We start from the raw sequence: 16627 nt of genomic DNA, 5'->3' as shown, positions 1-16627 counted from the left end.
TTGAGTTTGTTCTGATTTCTTTCCTCCTTTGACTTAAAAGAATTGTTACTAATTTGTGAAGTGAACTATGAAATATGTTATCATGATACTAGGGGTGTTAAAATAGTTAACTAACCGGTTTGACATTGACATTATTTTGAATTGAATTAAATTGTTGGTTTAAAGGAACTTCTAAATTAAAATTAAAATTTTTAAAGATTAATTGGTTTTAAATTGAACCAAAAATACCGGTTATATATTCTAATCAAAATTTTTGTTTAACTAGTTTTGAACAATTTAAAAATATTGGTTAGGCACGTCAATTGGGTTGTGGATTTCATAACAGATCTTGTCGCGTGGATTTCAATACATACTAAAGACCTGATGACAGTGTCCCACTTATGCACGTTAGTTGGGTCGGGCTTGAAGTTCGAAAGGGTCTGGCTTAGTACTGTATATATCAAGCTCAGCCATTGGCTTTTCAGGTTGGATTATAGAATTTAATATTAAACCTATGGGTCAACCTAGTTTAGTTTGACATTATTAAAAATTAAAAAAAATACAAAAAAAAAAAAACTAAATAACCTTCAATGACTATCAACCATTTTTTTAAATTTTTTCTATATAAATCAATACAAATCTTCTCTATTTCTAATTTTATTTACAAATATTTTAATCTTTGAGTTACAATTCTTTTATTATACTCTCAATCTCATTATCTCATCAACTCTCTTTTAACAACTGTTTGAATTCATAAAAAATAATTCTTTATGTTTATAATTTCATTTTCATTTCAATTTTATCATTACAAAATGTTACAAATTGATTTAATGTCAAATGAATTTAGAAATTTGGACGTTGAGGATGAGTAAATAAATGGTATAGTATATATATTTTATTTATGTTTGTAATTATATAATATGTAAATTAATTTATTTGTACTATAATATAAACTTGTAATATTTTTCATCATGTAATCTTGATATTTCTCTATTACAAATGAAGGATTATAAATAAAATATTTAGATTACTGTTTTTGTTTTTAATAATTGAAAAATAATTTGTATTTAATTTTTTTTAAAAAATTATTTAAATGCGCTTACTCAACTAAGGTCTGGTTCAATTATATATATATAAGGTCAGATTTTAAACTTTAAAAATTACATTAGTAGGGCTGATTGAAAAACCCATCACTGTGCTGGCCTAAAGTCTGCCCCGAGGTATGGACATCTCTAGTCTCACTTAAACTTGTATAAAAGAACAATTTTTCATCATTTAATTTCAAAAAGTTTATTTTTCATTTATGTGCCAAAGTTCGATTTTAGTTTTAACAAGTCAAAATGTATTTTTATCACTTATACAATATATAATAAGTTGTATTTCACTTATACATGTAACAATATAAACAAATTATATTTTTATTTTAACTATTTTATATACTTTTTTTTATTTATTTTTCTTTTTAAATTGATTGACGGTTATCAAAGATCTAACAAAACTCATTCCTTCAAACAAATCACATCCAAAATGGTGTAATTTTGTCGGAATCACACTGGGATGGTGAGATTCCAATTGAATCGCGACATTCCGGGCGATTTGGCCTGATATTGGAGAACACATTCACTTAATGAAAGCATCTCTCTTCCTTCTCTCCACAACTCACAAACCAAACCATAACGGACATGTGCATTGTTGGCCCAAATAGATGATTGAAAAAAAAAGTCGAATGACTATCTTGTTATGTCGTCGATTGTCGACATTATGCCCCTTTCAAAACTCCTCTCCTCCCCTCGGAGCTACCTTCCTATGATGTGTTTCAACAAATAATCCAACAAATAGGTACCACCGATAAGCTTCGTCACTTATGATCTTAAATCTACCTTCAATATCAGCTTCCTGATCATCTCTTCTTTCTCTTTCAATATCTACAACATGTTCACCTCCATCATTTTATACATCTCACAACAGAATGCGGGATCCTTCATGGAGTAGGTGCATTTTTTGCTCGTGACCGGTTTGATATACTACGCACAAATCAATATACAAGATTTAGTGAATCATTCTATCCTTCAGTTTAAGAAGAAATTTGTTTTTCAGTTAGAAAGCAAAGATAATGATTAAAGAAGCACTTTAAAACTAACTGGACCATCTATGACTTAAGTTTTTTGTCACTTTCTTCTTGGTGATGGAATTTTAGTGTTGTTTCTAGGTAATGGAATTTCAAGGGTATTTAGTTTTGTTTTCATGTGAAAAAATTGGTGCATGTGGTGTCAACCTGTTTAGGTTGTGGTGGTGGCGGAGAGGGGAAGAGAAAGGAAATGAAAAAGAAACATGGTGTTTTCCATAATTTCAATAAAATTAAGAACACGTTAATAATTGATATTTGTATTAAATATATATTATTGCCATTAGAGTTACAAAGGAGACAAAAATAATTTACACTGAAAACAAACAAAATTCATTAAAGGAAATAGATGAAAGGTGGGTAAATAGATTTTTTCAACTTAAAGGGGAAAACATGTTTCATCATAGATTGGTTGGGAAAGAGTCATTTGGCCTATGTTGAATGAAATGAGGCGTGCGTTGTGCCAAGGAATTTAGCAACTATCACACTCAGAACCCCACCAAGACTCCATGTAAAATTTTGATACGGTGGAATGAGAATTTACGTGATGACATTTATAAATTAAAAGAATGTTTCATTTGATCCCATAACATATAATTGTTATGTATTTTTTTTTCAAAAATTAATTAAAATACTCTTATTTAAAGGGATATATACGATGAATATTTACATTTTTTTTTTAGCAATTTAATTATTGATATGAATTTAAAGCGAAAATGTGGTAGAAGTAGCAAATTCACAGAAAAACATGAGTAGACGTGATTGATTCCTATAGGCCAATTCATGCCTGTTGAGCTAAAATGTATTTTTACTTTATGGTATTGGGGGCATGATGATAGTTTATATAATATGGGTTTCTATGATATTTTATGGTAGGTTTTCCATATTTTCCAAGATGGGTTAATATAAAATTCTTCACAAACAATTTAATAATTTAATGTATTTTTAGTATATATTCCTAAGTAATTTTTATATATTTAATTTACAATTATAGAATTAATTAAAATATCATATGTTGTTGTATTGGTTTTGAGAAAAAAAATTGGGAATTTCCATATTAAAATGAAAGAATAAAACAATATGTGTAAACAAAATTTACTAACTTTATTCATACAAACGGATAATAGCAACGTGTGATTGGGTGAATAATTGTTTACTTATTCTATCACTTCAAAATCACCAAATTACATTGTTATATATTAATTTGTATGAATAAGTAAGTAAAATCCATTTGTATATATAGTATTTTTCAAAATGAAATTCATCATATTCTAATTCAAAGTACGAAAATAATTGAAAATACACTAAAACTTGAAATCATTCTTTCACCTGATAAATCATGTTTATCTACCTAAACATATTAATGTTAATTAGTATGTTGCTGTGGGGAGATGACTGCATAGTAAGTGTACTCACAGGGACAATGTGCTTAATTCCTATATGGACTTAGTTTGATCGACATATTAGTTACAATTTCAATCTAGTTACAGTTTAGTATAAGTTTTCACCTTAGTCATCCGAGAATATAGAGTCATCCGAGCTAGGATCATGAGGAATTATTACAAGAGAGAACTGAGATATTTACGATTTTTTAGGTAGATTTAGAGGGTCAAAATAGATCATAAGTTAAGAATTTACATCAATGGGTTCATGTGATCGATGCATGGAGTATAAGGGATACTCTTGATGACTGTGTTAGAGTGAACCAAGTCAAAGGCAAAATGAGAATTATGAAAGTTTTAAATTAAGTTCATACTTACTAAGTGATTATCACTCACTTCTCTTTTCTTTTGGTCTTGCATGTGACAAGTGATCGTGATGACTAAGGTGTTGGATAGTTAACTAGTGTGTGTTGCTTTAAGGATCAGAGTTATCATTTATGCTTATATTTATATATTGAGATTTTTAGGGATTTGTGTTAATGTTATCACACTTTATGAGCTTCAGAGTATGTTTTTTATGTGGATGATAGTTTTATTTACATTTAACATCTTTCAATTGCTTTTGCATGTCCCTTACTTACATATTCTTCCAAGTGGCAAAGTTTGTTGTGGAAAATGTCACTTTTTTTATCATTGTCAAAGTCTTTCACTGTTCTCAAAACTAGCAAAACATTCTTTGTTAATATTTGGATAAGAATGTGTATAATATTTTATGGGAGATCTGATTTTGTGATAATATGTCTTATTTAAATATTTCATTTGAATCTAAATGCATGAGCATGCCCCTTAGGGATGCATGGTTGTGCATCACTTTAAGTATTCATATGTGGCATGTTATCTAGTTATCCAATATGGCATTAGATGAACAAGCATACACCCCTATGTTTAAACATGTGCCACAATCAATCAAAACCACAAATACATGGGAAAAGACAAATTTTACCTTGAGATGTATATGTAGGCATCACACATTGACTTGGTCTTGTTGTCCTTGCCTAAATTTTTCTACCAATTCATAATGAACTATAATATGAATGAGATTGACAAATCTCTGGTTAAGTTTTAAAAAATGTTGAAGACTACAAAACAAACATCAAGAAGTTTGTGCCTTTTAATCCTTGTTGATAGTTGATGTTAGAGTCGTAAAAGTAAGGGTAAAGGTAAGGCAAAGCTAAGGTCAAGTCCAAGTCTAAGCCTAAACCTCAGGCACAAACTCAACTTGGTCTACAGTCTATTGGTGGTGTTAGGAAGAAAAATGGGAAATAGTCTTTTATTACTATGGAAAGTCCAATCATAAGAGGTGACACTACAAGGTCTTCCTAGCAAAAAGAAAAAGAAGTCAAATGCCTTTACTCTATGTATGTTGATGATTGAGATCAATTTATGCTATGGTTTATCTTGACATTAGATATAGATCTCACATTTGCACTAATGTGCAAGGTAGGGTAAACTTCTTGCCTAAAGAGAGGTAGACCTAAGTATTAGAAATAGAGCATGTGTAGTTACATTAGTTGTAGGTTTTAGTGCTAATGTTAGAACCAAAAGACTATTTTTATGTACTGACAATTTATAAGTGTTCTATGTCTATTTTGGGCAGACTAAGATATTCATTTATAACAAATCAAAGTTTATGGTCCATTTGTTTAAATGATGTCCATTATGGAATTGCTTTGTTAATTAAGGTCTATATGTTCTTAAATTGAATAATTATGTTTTCAATCTTAATATAAAGAAAGTTGTACAAGGTGAACTAAATTCTAATTATTTGTGGCACTACAAGTTTGGTCGTGCAAACCTGCTCCTATTTTAAAGCTCCAAAGAATGGAGTTTTAGAATCATTTGATGAATGAGAGCCATGTCTTTTAGGAAAGTTGACTAAGTCACCTTTCGTACGATGTAGTGAGAGAGCAACCAAACCGCTAGGTATCATGCGTGCATATTGAAACATATGGACCTCTAATAGTGTAGGCCAGAGGTGGCTATTCATACTTACAATAATTCTTCATCGGTTTTAGTTCTACTTCAATTTTTTATTTTTCTATTCTACTTTTCGTTATTATGCAACACCAAATTTCATTTTGTAAAGAAGTAATGTAAATTAATATCTATAGCTAGCTAGATATGGATTTAAATAGTTGTGAGATGAATGTGAATATATTTTGTGGCTTAGGCAATTCAAAGGATATTGATATTGAAATTTGACTTTTATTTCCGCAATCATAGGACTAACTGAACATATATGGCTTCCAAATCAAGACCTGTCTACCTTTTCATGGTTAATTTTGACTTTATTTGCTAATTGCATGCTTGATTAGCGTTAAGAGACATTTATTAATCTTCCTAGCTTAGTCTGTTCAAGAAGTATGAGTCTAGTTGCAAGTTCTATTGATTCTTATAACTTAAAACCGAAGAAGATGGATAGTGGAATTCAGGCTTCGAGATATGTCTGTGAGTAATTTGCTTTATTCTACATTACCTAGCCTTTTGCATTTTCTATCATCATTCTCGTTTTAAAATTATGCATATTCTTTTACAATGCCAGTTAAGTGCATGGTAAGAACTATGGAATGAATACATTATACTTTTATATATATATTTATTATCGAAATTGAAGATTGTATTGTTAAAAAATTCCTAAAGTGAGCTAATATTGATTATATATAGTTTTAGTTTAATAAAACTGAGAATAAAATTAACATAATACAATTTATAAATAAGTTTAAATGATTAATAAATATAAGTTTAAAATAAATTTATGATTTAAAAAGAAAATATTGGTGTGAGTCTTAAAATTTATTTGAATTTTCATAGGAGTTTCATTAAGCAACTATATATTGGTTAGGTCGATCAATGAAAACATAACACAACAATTATACTCACTAAAGATTGTGAGACAATGAGGTCTAAAGGAAAGAAGATATCACTTCAATATAGGTAATTTCAACAACATTACAAATTCAAATTGCATAAAGTGTTAGGTAATGTTATAATCCTTAATTTTAATATTTTATACCTAATGCATAGATTTTGCAGATAAGGAAGAATGAATTTATTTTAATATGGAAATTTAAATTTTACATGTATCTCTTATTATAGAATAAGCTGCTCCATCTTTCTAAAATAAACATGTATGAAAATTCTCACATTGCGAATGACTTCAATTTTTTACATGTGAATCATAAGTGAACACCTAAATGTTGGCTTGATAATTTTTAGACATTTGACATAGAATCTTAAATGATAGCTTGAATGATAAAGATAAGAGTGTTTATACAAGAAAACATTTGTTTGAAACTACTTACCTGGTTCAGTGGTAAAAAAAAATCTAGATGTTGACTTTGATCTTTAAATTTTATAATGTAATTAACATTAGGTTGTATATAAAATATTTTGAAATGTTCATAGTATATGTTTTTTTGTTGAAACATGGCCATATAGTATTTTTCAAAAGTATAAATAGAGTCTCCAAGCCCTAATAAAAAAGCATGTGTTTAAAGTCCACTAATAAAGTACCAAAATCAAACTATTGATATATATATTACAAATCTTTACTTTAAAAAGTTTTCAATTATTAACCAGATACATATGTTTTAGATATAATTAAAGGATAATTAGGAGTAATACTATGTATACCTATTTTGAATATATGAATGTATATACACTAATATGTGTCATCATATAATTAGATATTATTTTATTTTTAGTTTAAAATCATTCAATCGCATGGTGATATGTACGATTATGTATACATTTGTATACCTAAAGTGGATATACATAGTTTTATTGAATAAATATCTATGCATTAAAATATGTTAATCTTAAAATCATGTATAAATAAATGTCATAATATTTAGTGTATTTTTGTGTAGTGATCAACTTTCTTAAACTAAAAGAAGAAGTATAATTACAATTTATGGATATATCACAAAGAACCAAATAATAAAAATTGAAATTATTTTTTATATGAAAATTTGTACCAACGGGAATTATGTAAGACTAAAGGTATGATCTCATGGAAGAGAATGAAAAAAGAATGCGATTGACTATGTAATTAGTTGTGTAAGTATGTTTATGTTTGTTGCTCGTAAGCAAATAAACAAACAATGAAAAATTGATGTGTATGGTTGCTTGTAAGCAGATAAAAAAACAATGAAAAATTGAGACACTTTTTAAGTGGTTCGACTCGCTATTTAGGGCCCTTAGTCCACTACTATGGTATTAAATGTTTTGGCATGAGTTTACAAAAATAATTGATAAACATTACAAATATGTTCTCAAAAGTGCTCCAAAAGTATTTTTGGATTGAATCATATGCCCAATTATCTTTTAACAATCTTTTGTTTATAGGTTCAAAAGGTAAGGTTTATTGAGGAAATTACACAAGAGATAGACCTTAGATCTTATTACATCAAATTTAATTATCTAGAGGGATTTTGTTAATCACATTATCTTGATGAAATAAGAGATAATGATATCATGATTGTTATCTCTTATTTACTTGAGATAAAAATAGAAAGTGATTAATTGTATCATGAAATTGTCAAGTTTATCCTTCGTGTTGTTTTTAGGTGAAGAAGTTTTTATTCAGGCTTAAGGATGACTTATGGGTAGATGATATGGTTGGTTGTTGTGTGTTGCATACATAGCTAGATGTTATTGCATTTTGGTGTCATTTATATGTGTTTGACCTAGAAGGAGTGCAAGCAAGACTTTAGAAACTCTTTACATTTCTGTATGAATAAGTGATATATGGATGTTTGAGGTCTTCACTTTTGTAGGATGTTATGAGAGTGACATTGGCATCGTGATTTTAAATGTGTTACATGTGAGTGATGCATGCATGTCATGGTAGTTTTTTAGACTAACGACATGTGTCACTAAATTAATTTGAATGGTCAGGATCATTTCTCACTTTTAAATTTGCTATAAAGATGGAATAAATCCATGGTTCAACTTTTTCTTTATCATAAAATTTCCAAGCTTTTGAATTTTCTAAACTCTTGGCATCTTTGAAATTCCTAGAGCATTTGTTGATCTTAGAGGTTTGTTTGATAAATACCAATAGAGTTTTTGTTATTCCTTGAATGGATACTATAACAAAGCATTTTTCTGCAAACTATTCACAAGGTAGGTTTTCCCAACAATGGTGACAAGGTCTTTTGTATGTATATCTTAAGTTACTTGACATGTTTTTGGGCATGTTATTTGAAAATATATGAGATTTGTTGATAGAGTTTTAAGTTAGAAACACTCCTTTAGAGTTTCACATATTACCTAACTTCACTTCTTTTTTAATAGATATGAGGCCACTAGCTTCTCACATTCTTTTAACAAAATCAGGTAGGAACAAAAAGCTTATCCTTTAGGCCCTGTCTAGAAAAGAATATTTCTTTGGGTAATGATCCTATCCTTTCCTTAGGATGGATTCACAATGGGTAGGAGATAAACAATCTCATATCATAATGAGAACAAGGGGGAAAAAACCAATAAAACTATATGAGAAAGGGTTTTTCCATAACAAGCCCTTTCTTGCAATCATTAAAGTTAGCCTCATGCGGACTACTCGAGCTTTGGAAAGAGTTTGTGTTCCTCCTTACTCAATAGTGTCAATTTTAAGGGGCGAAAGAGATTAATAAACCACATTCAAACTATTTCTCAATAGCCATATTGGTGAACGAGAATGTCTCGAATAAAACCTAAAGGTGGTTTTAAGACCTTGTCTCACTAATAAAGCTTAGGAAGTTTATGAAGTGCAATGCAAAGATATTTTATTTTATTTTCTTTTTTCAATCTTTGCTTTATTTCTTTTGAGTGTTGATACGATTATTATTTTCTTATCCATAACTTTTTAGCATGTTTTTGCTCCTTTATAATAAGGTTTATCTAGTCCTTTTGAATAGTGATAATAGCGGGTGAGAGAATCACTCGCTTAAGAAAGAATTAGCAGCCACCAAATAATGGCTCTAACTCATAGAGTGGAAACTGGTTACTTTTGAACAAAGCTATGAAGATGAAGTTTAGGCTTTTGTAGCTCGAATTAGCCACAAAAGATAAGCAATTACAAAGGAAAGACCTTGACTTCAACAATTTATTATATAGGCTCTTTAAAAAGGAAAAGTTCCTCAATTTTATGAAGAAGCTAGTAAGAAAAAAGAGCTGATAAACAAATGTGAGGTCCAACTTAAAGAGGTTTGATAAAACAATGTTAAGTTGAGAGATAAGCTGGTCATAACTAAAACTAGGCTCAAAAAATGGGCTAGGGACATAGTCTCTAAGGTCTTTTACTCCATTAATTTTGGTTCCTTACTTATGAATACTCATTCCTTGGTAAAAGTTTTACAAAACAAGTCAAGTAATTGAGACTTTATCAAACAACTAAAGAAACTTAGAACACCTAACAAGAAAAAAAATTAGGATGGAGGACAAACCAGGGTTGAACCTTGTGGTGTTAGGCCTCGATCCAAAGCCAATTGCAATACAATCTCCAACTTTTAGGGGTTCCTAAGTTTTATGAGAAATCCCACTTTTCTTCTTTAGGTCTTGAAAAATATGCTCTATCAAACTCAACTATTGAAGTCTTTCCTTGCCTTTTCTTTTTCTCTTTTTGTATAGCCATTATAATACAAATCTTATCTCGATACAATAACATTTTCTAAGTACAATTCTTATCACTCTTCTTCTGTACATTTACATGGTGCAATCAACACACTTAAATAAACTGTAAACATAAATTAGAGCAAACATAGATTTAAAACATGATCAATAAAGTTTTAACTGTTAAAGTGATTGCACTTAAAGCATTGAAAATTGACTTAAATTGGACATAATTGGACTTAAGTATAATTCCAAGCTTAGAACCTATAATAGTGAACAAAAGGCTTGATACATTTAGAATCCAACATGGTCAATCATTGTCTAGTAGTCAGGGTTGAAATCTTGAGTTAACCAATGTTTGTAATCATGTCTAAAGTTGTTATGATAATGACAAAGTTTTTAGGATCTTGTTTTGCACAGTCTTTATCGTTAGAGATCCAAAGAATAGGGATATGTCACTTCCTTCAAAGACTGCATAGTTTTGATCAAGAGAGAGACTAGTTAGGTGTAGTCATTATATTGGGCGAGTAGAATGAATCTCCTTTTAGGTTATTCAACCTATTGCTTTTGGGATTTTTTTATAGTGTGGTAAAGAAAAGGTACATAGTGTACTAGTGAGTAGAGTGAAGATTCTCCATCCTTGACATCCAACTCATCAAGGTAAGGAAAAGACATCGAGAGCTTGTTTGGCATCATAGGTTACTTAGCATGTCAAAGTTGATTTGTCTGCCACTTTGTGGCGGAATTGGACATAATGTATCTTCTTGATGCGAGTTTTCTTCTACACATTAGGGGATGGTATTTACATGTATGGATGGTTTTTGCTTAATATGAGTTATCAACTACATGTCGTATGGTGATGCCTTAGCCCACTCATTATGAGTTACTCTACATGATAAAGGTTAATGCCTCATTAGAGTACCCATCTGATATGAGTAATCTTTTAATGTTGGGCATTGGTATCATCCTTGAGTAAGTCATCATCAATAGATCACATGTCAATGTCTAAACTTGTTCAATGTGAGTTATGTTTTGTACTCTGATGGTTAATACCACCGGGTTATACTTTACAAGTCAAGGATTAGCACCTCTAAGGTTTGAGTTATATTATATACATCGAATGTTAATGACTTGGTTTGCTCAACATGAGTTATGCTCTATACATCAAGAGATGGCATCATCACGACATTAGTTATTGACTGTACAATGTAAGTTGACATTATAACAATGCGAGTTATGATCTATGCATTTTTTATTAACTTTGTCAAGACATAAATTGTAGTTTGTAGATCGTTTATTAATATTGTTGTGACATCATTCCCATTTTGCATGTCAAGGGCAACCCTGCCCAAACATGAGTTGTGTTTTTCATGTTGTAAATTGATGTCACTTTGACATGAGTTACATTTTACACATTGCACATCATAGTTTGGCACTATTGTGACATGAGTTAAAGGTTGCATGTTGTACATTGATATGTTGACGAAAAACAACAAGTATGTTGTGTAAATTGCCATTAAGGAATTTGTGTTATTGGCCCAAAAACATCTACTAGTCAAAACAAGATAGTTGTGGGAGGAGTCTACTACCTCATGATGGCTAAAGGTTGTGAAGGGGCTAAAGTCCTTAACTTTGCTATTAGGGAAATATTATCCAATTGTTGGATTAGTGTATTAATGGCACTGGTTAGACCACCAATGATGTTTTTCAATTGTTTCATCATTTTCAATGCTACTAGTCATACTTGAACTACTATAATAGGTTGATTTTCAACAGTGGTTCATGTTTCCCTATGAAAGGGACACTATAAATAATATTCAAAGCAACTTGATCTGTTAAGGCTTTCTTTAATCTTTACCTCTAGGAAGTCTTGAAAAGGATATTTTGATTGAGGTTGGTGAAAGGGCTAAAAATAGTTCTCTAGGGTCTTTTTCCTTGGGGTGTCATAAGATGAACATTTCATTTGAGATTAACATAATGAGTGTGTTTCTATTGGAAAATTAGAAAGAGTCTTATGGAGTCCCTCGTTTAAGTGCCAATTTCTTAATACAAAAATTTAAACTAATGAGAAATACGTAAGAATAGAGTGTGATCTTATGCAAAAGGATAAAAAAAGAATGGGATTGACTATATAATTGACTAGTAATTATGTGTATGATTGTTTGTATGCAGACAAGGAAGCAATACAAAATAATAGAGACATTAAAAAGTAGTTCGACCCATTGCTTGAGAGCTTACATTTACTATTATATTATTGAGTACTCTAACTTGAGTTCATTATAATAATTGAAAAAGGTTATAAATAAGTTATCATAGGAGTTTTTCAAAAGAAATTTCAAATTAAATCGAATCCACCATTATCTCTGAATAGTCTTTCATGCCAAAAGGTTAGGTTCAATGAAGAAATTACACAAGATAACATACTGTAGATATCAATAGCTCGCATTCACTAGGGATAAGGATAGAAGATGACTAAGTGTATCAAAAAATTAACAAGTTTCTTTCTTTGCATTAATTATGTGTGAAAGGCCTTCAACATGCACTTTGGGCTAACCTATGGGCAAATGATATAGTTAATCGTTGTGTGTTGTATACATAAATAGATGTTATAAAACAGTTAGTTTTCTTTTTAAGGTCGTTTATTTGAATTCAACTAATGAGGGGTTTTGATCACATAATTATAATTTCAATTTTAAAAAATGTTTATATGATAGAGAGGGGGATATGGAAGAAATAGGGATAATATTATGCAATATAAAACCAGATGGAAATCATATATGTACATTATTATATATGTTTGAAAAAAGAGACATATGCAAATATAGTATAACTTAATAGGAATTTATACAATTTTGTTAAATATAATTTTAGGGGGCATTTAGTTATCGGTAATTAAAATATAATAATTATTTATATATTAATTTTTATTAAATATAGTAATAATTTATATCTTGTAATTTCTCTTTCTTAAAGGTATTAAACACACACTTAATGTAAAACTTATATAAAATAGGATAGGGAAAGAGGATTCTATAGAAAAAATAATCAACTGCCTGTGAAAGTAAATAACCCCATAAACGGCAAAGCCTCAAGGGATGCGACTCAAGGCATGATTTTAACGCTATAGCACTACTAAAAACCAGCTGCTCATTAAGCATCTCATTTTGATGACCTTGAGATACCTGATGAAGTTGAAATCAAATTTTGTGGAATCTTTAGTGACAGAATAAATTACACTAATAGAATAACCGTCAATGACAACGCAGGCCTCTCGTCGGGATGGTCAATTCCTGTTCACCCACCATATATATATCCACCACCATAATGAGTGCCCAAAAACGTTAAGGCACCGGCGTCGATGCATTATGAGGCCAGAAAATTATATTTATCTATGTGTATAATTGTAGCCTACGATGCATCAAAGCATTTGCTAGAGTCTTGTCATTTTCCTTGTTGTTAGTTTGAATGGAAATGATGTATTGATGAGACGTTAACAAGCTAGAATTTAACTAGAGATTTTCTCTTATCTATTGATTACACTCCAAGCAAGAGGAAAGATTTTGTTTGGACAAATTAAACAGTAGGTGGAAGACATATATATATATATATATGACTTTTATGACTTAATTAAGAAAAGGGTAAAAAAAATGAAAACTAATAAACGGTTATAAGGCAGCATGAGTGGATAAAGGAATGATTCGGTTAACACTTTTGAAACAAAATGGAAGACAACCATAAAAGATGTATGGACAACCCAGGAAACATATATACAAGAAGGTAATTTTTTAAGTAAAAAAGAAAAACATAATCATCAATTTAATTGGACCCATTCAACCATCTCTATTAACCTAAAGCTTTTCAATTAATTTCATTTTTTTAAATTTTAAATATTGAATTTAAATAACAAGAACAAACATTGCTTCATTTCAGATGTAATAGAAAGAATCGAGGAGGAAGGGGGTTAATTCACACAATAATTAAACATGAAAATATAAAACAAAACAGAAGCTTATTAATTTAGGTAAAATAAAACCATAAGTTTTACAAACGATATCTACAAACAAAACCCACTTGTTATCCTCAATTCTCATGAGAAAACACAAAAGTATTAACCATAATATGTGTGTATATATATATATATATATATATATATATATATATATATATATATATAGAGAGAGAGAGAGAGAGAGAGAGAGAGAGAGAGAGAGAGACTCTGTACTAATAAAATTTAAGCTGCATATGTTTCTTTAGATTTATTTGAATATATTCATATATATATATATATATATATATATATATATATATATATATATATATATATATATATATATATATATATATATATGTATGTATGTATGTATTTATATAGCTCAAACCTCAAAGGGAGTAAATTTGATCAATACTTTTCATCACCTGAACTTGGGTAGTAAGGCACTTGATGTAATGGGCAGTTTCATCCAAAAGGCTGCACAAATCCATTGCTTGACCTCCTGGAACAAGTTTTCGAAGTTCATTCGCATGGAAAAATCCTACTTCTTCATCACTCTTCTTCTTATTCTTCTTCTTCTTCTCTTTTAAACGTTTCTTAGTGTTGAATCTTGATCTCTGACGCCGTGCTTTGTAATGAATCTTCCAAAGCAATGCCCTAGTCCAAGCTCTCCTCGAACCAACGGCCAAAGCCAATGATTTATCAGCTGCAATCTTGACCTTACCATATAAGTAGTGTCTGTGGGAAGAATTCAAAGAAGAATTAGTGGGTAGTAATTTTTGTTGCCTCTTTATTTTTTTAAAAGCTCGAAGAAACCTTCTTGTGAACTTTGATTTTACAGAACTAGGGTTTGAAGATAAGTGGTGGCACGTCTTAGGATTCATGGATACAATCTCTAGCTAGTAGTTTTGAAATTAGGGTTTCCAAGTGGGGTATATAAAGAGAGAGAGAGAGAGGGGGAGATGGAGAGATAAATTGCTTTTTATGGGATAGATTGATGATCAAAGTACAAAGAGATAAGAGATGTTCCTCTGACACTAGGGCCTATTTGCTCAGAGAAAAGTTGAATTTAGATTTACTAGTGCTTCTCACACTTATATAAAGTATATAATATTATCTATTTTTGTATTAATAAATGTTATGTATGAATAAAGAGAATTGAAACCAGAAATGTTGAAGAAAAGGTAGAAGATGAAGATGGAAGAAGCAATAGAGAGAGGTGGAGATGTGAAGAGAGATATGGTTAGCAAAGAAAGAAGAAAACAAATAAAGAGGGCAAGAGAACAGATTGAAATTGGAAGGTGTGAAGAGGAAGGAAAGTTGGAGAATCAATCTCTAAGTATTATTAATTAATTAATTATTATTAAGTATTATTGTGATTATTAAGGATCTATTTGGTATAACTTTTAGTAATAAAATTTATTAAAGTTAGTTGCCTAAAGAATTTATTAATTCTTGAAAAAGGATTTTAATGCATAATAATAGCTCAAATTATATTTTAAAATTTCAACCTATTAGATAAATTTAAAAATTTTATGAGAAACTATAAACATTTTTCAATACAAGTAAATACTTCAAAAACTTTAAAAGCTTTTATAATTTTAAATAACTTCCTTTTGACCTACAAATAAACACCATTTAAATCATATTTAATAATATTACGTTTTAATAATACTTTTAAAAATTATTTATTATTTCATTTTCAAGGGAAGGGTTTGGCAAATGAGAAAAGTGAGTTTTGTGGGGCTATAAATAGCCAACCACCATATGATCGCACATGGTACCATTTTCCCACTTGGATTGTGGGTCCTTAATTTATTATTTTAATACTAATTAAATTAATTAATTAAAATTATGATATAACAAATTGGGCTGTAGTGATGGTGATGGATGAATAATAATGGTGGTGAAAATAGAGGAGGCAACTAAACGTGGAAAGATTTGATAGGGAGATAATGTCGGCACTACAAAACCAAATTCAGCTTAATCACCTCTTTACTAACAAGCCTATTAGGTTTGATAACGATAGTTAAACGACACTAATTAATTCTCTAAAAATGTTAACATTAGGTAAACAACCTATTTATGAAGAAATAAACACTTAATGTATATATCATGTTGATAATTAATTTTATTCTTTTGTTAATTAACGTTAAAGATAAATCTGCCCAATAGTAGACGTGAAAAGGGGGCTTAAACAACTAATCTCCTGACCTTAATTGTAATACACGTCAATCCCTGATAAGAAAGTTTTATTTTTAGTTATTCTATTATCTTCTGTCTTTTCCTTTTTTTTTTTTTTATAAGTGAGAAAATTTTTATTTGTCACATCAATTTAATTAGTTGCCAACTCACTTTTAGACTTTGATCTTGCACATAAATCTTCATTTACATATTTTAAACCAATGTACTTAAACTCTGATCCGGGACTGAATTGATTATCTCATTATTTTATAATTTAATTGATTTGATTAAAAATTAATTAATTAAATTTAT

General features: G+C 29.7%; 1 protein-coding gene across 1 annotated transcript; it reads right to left on the bottom strand.

Moving 5' to 3' along the window:
- Positions 1 to 14375: 14375 nt before the first annotated feature.
- On the bottom strand, positions 14376 to 15417 carry LOC123196832 (transcription factor IBH1-like). Its single transcript, XM_044610968.1, has 2 exons — positions 14948 to 15417; positions 14376 to 14869 (listed from the first exon to the last, which is right to left on the bottom strand). Exons 1-2 carry the CDS (start codon positions 15013 to 15015, stop codon positions 14521 to 14523), a joined length of 417 nt encoding a protein of 138 aa, XP_044466903.1. The 5' UTR covers positions 15016 to 15417; the 3' UTR covers positions 14376 to 14520.
- Positions 15418 to 16627: the final 1210 nt, after the last annotated feature.

Source organism: Mangifera indica, chromosome 14, assembly GCF_011075055.1.
Source record: "Mangifera indica cultivar Alphonso chromosome 14, CATAS_Mindica_2.1, whole genome shotgun sequence".
NCBI classification, from domain to species: Eukaryota; Viridiplantae; Streptophyta; class Magnoliopsida; order Sapindales; family Anacardiaceae; genus Mangifera; species Mangifera indica.
This window is presented reverse-complemented; position numbering and strand designations above follow the sequence as displayed.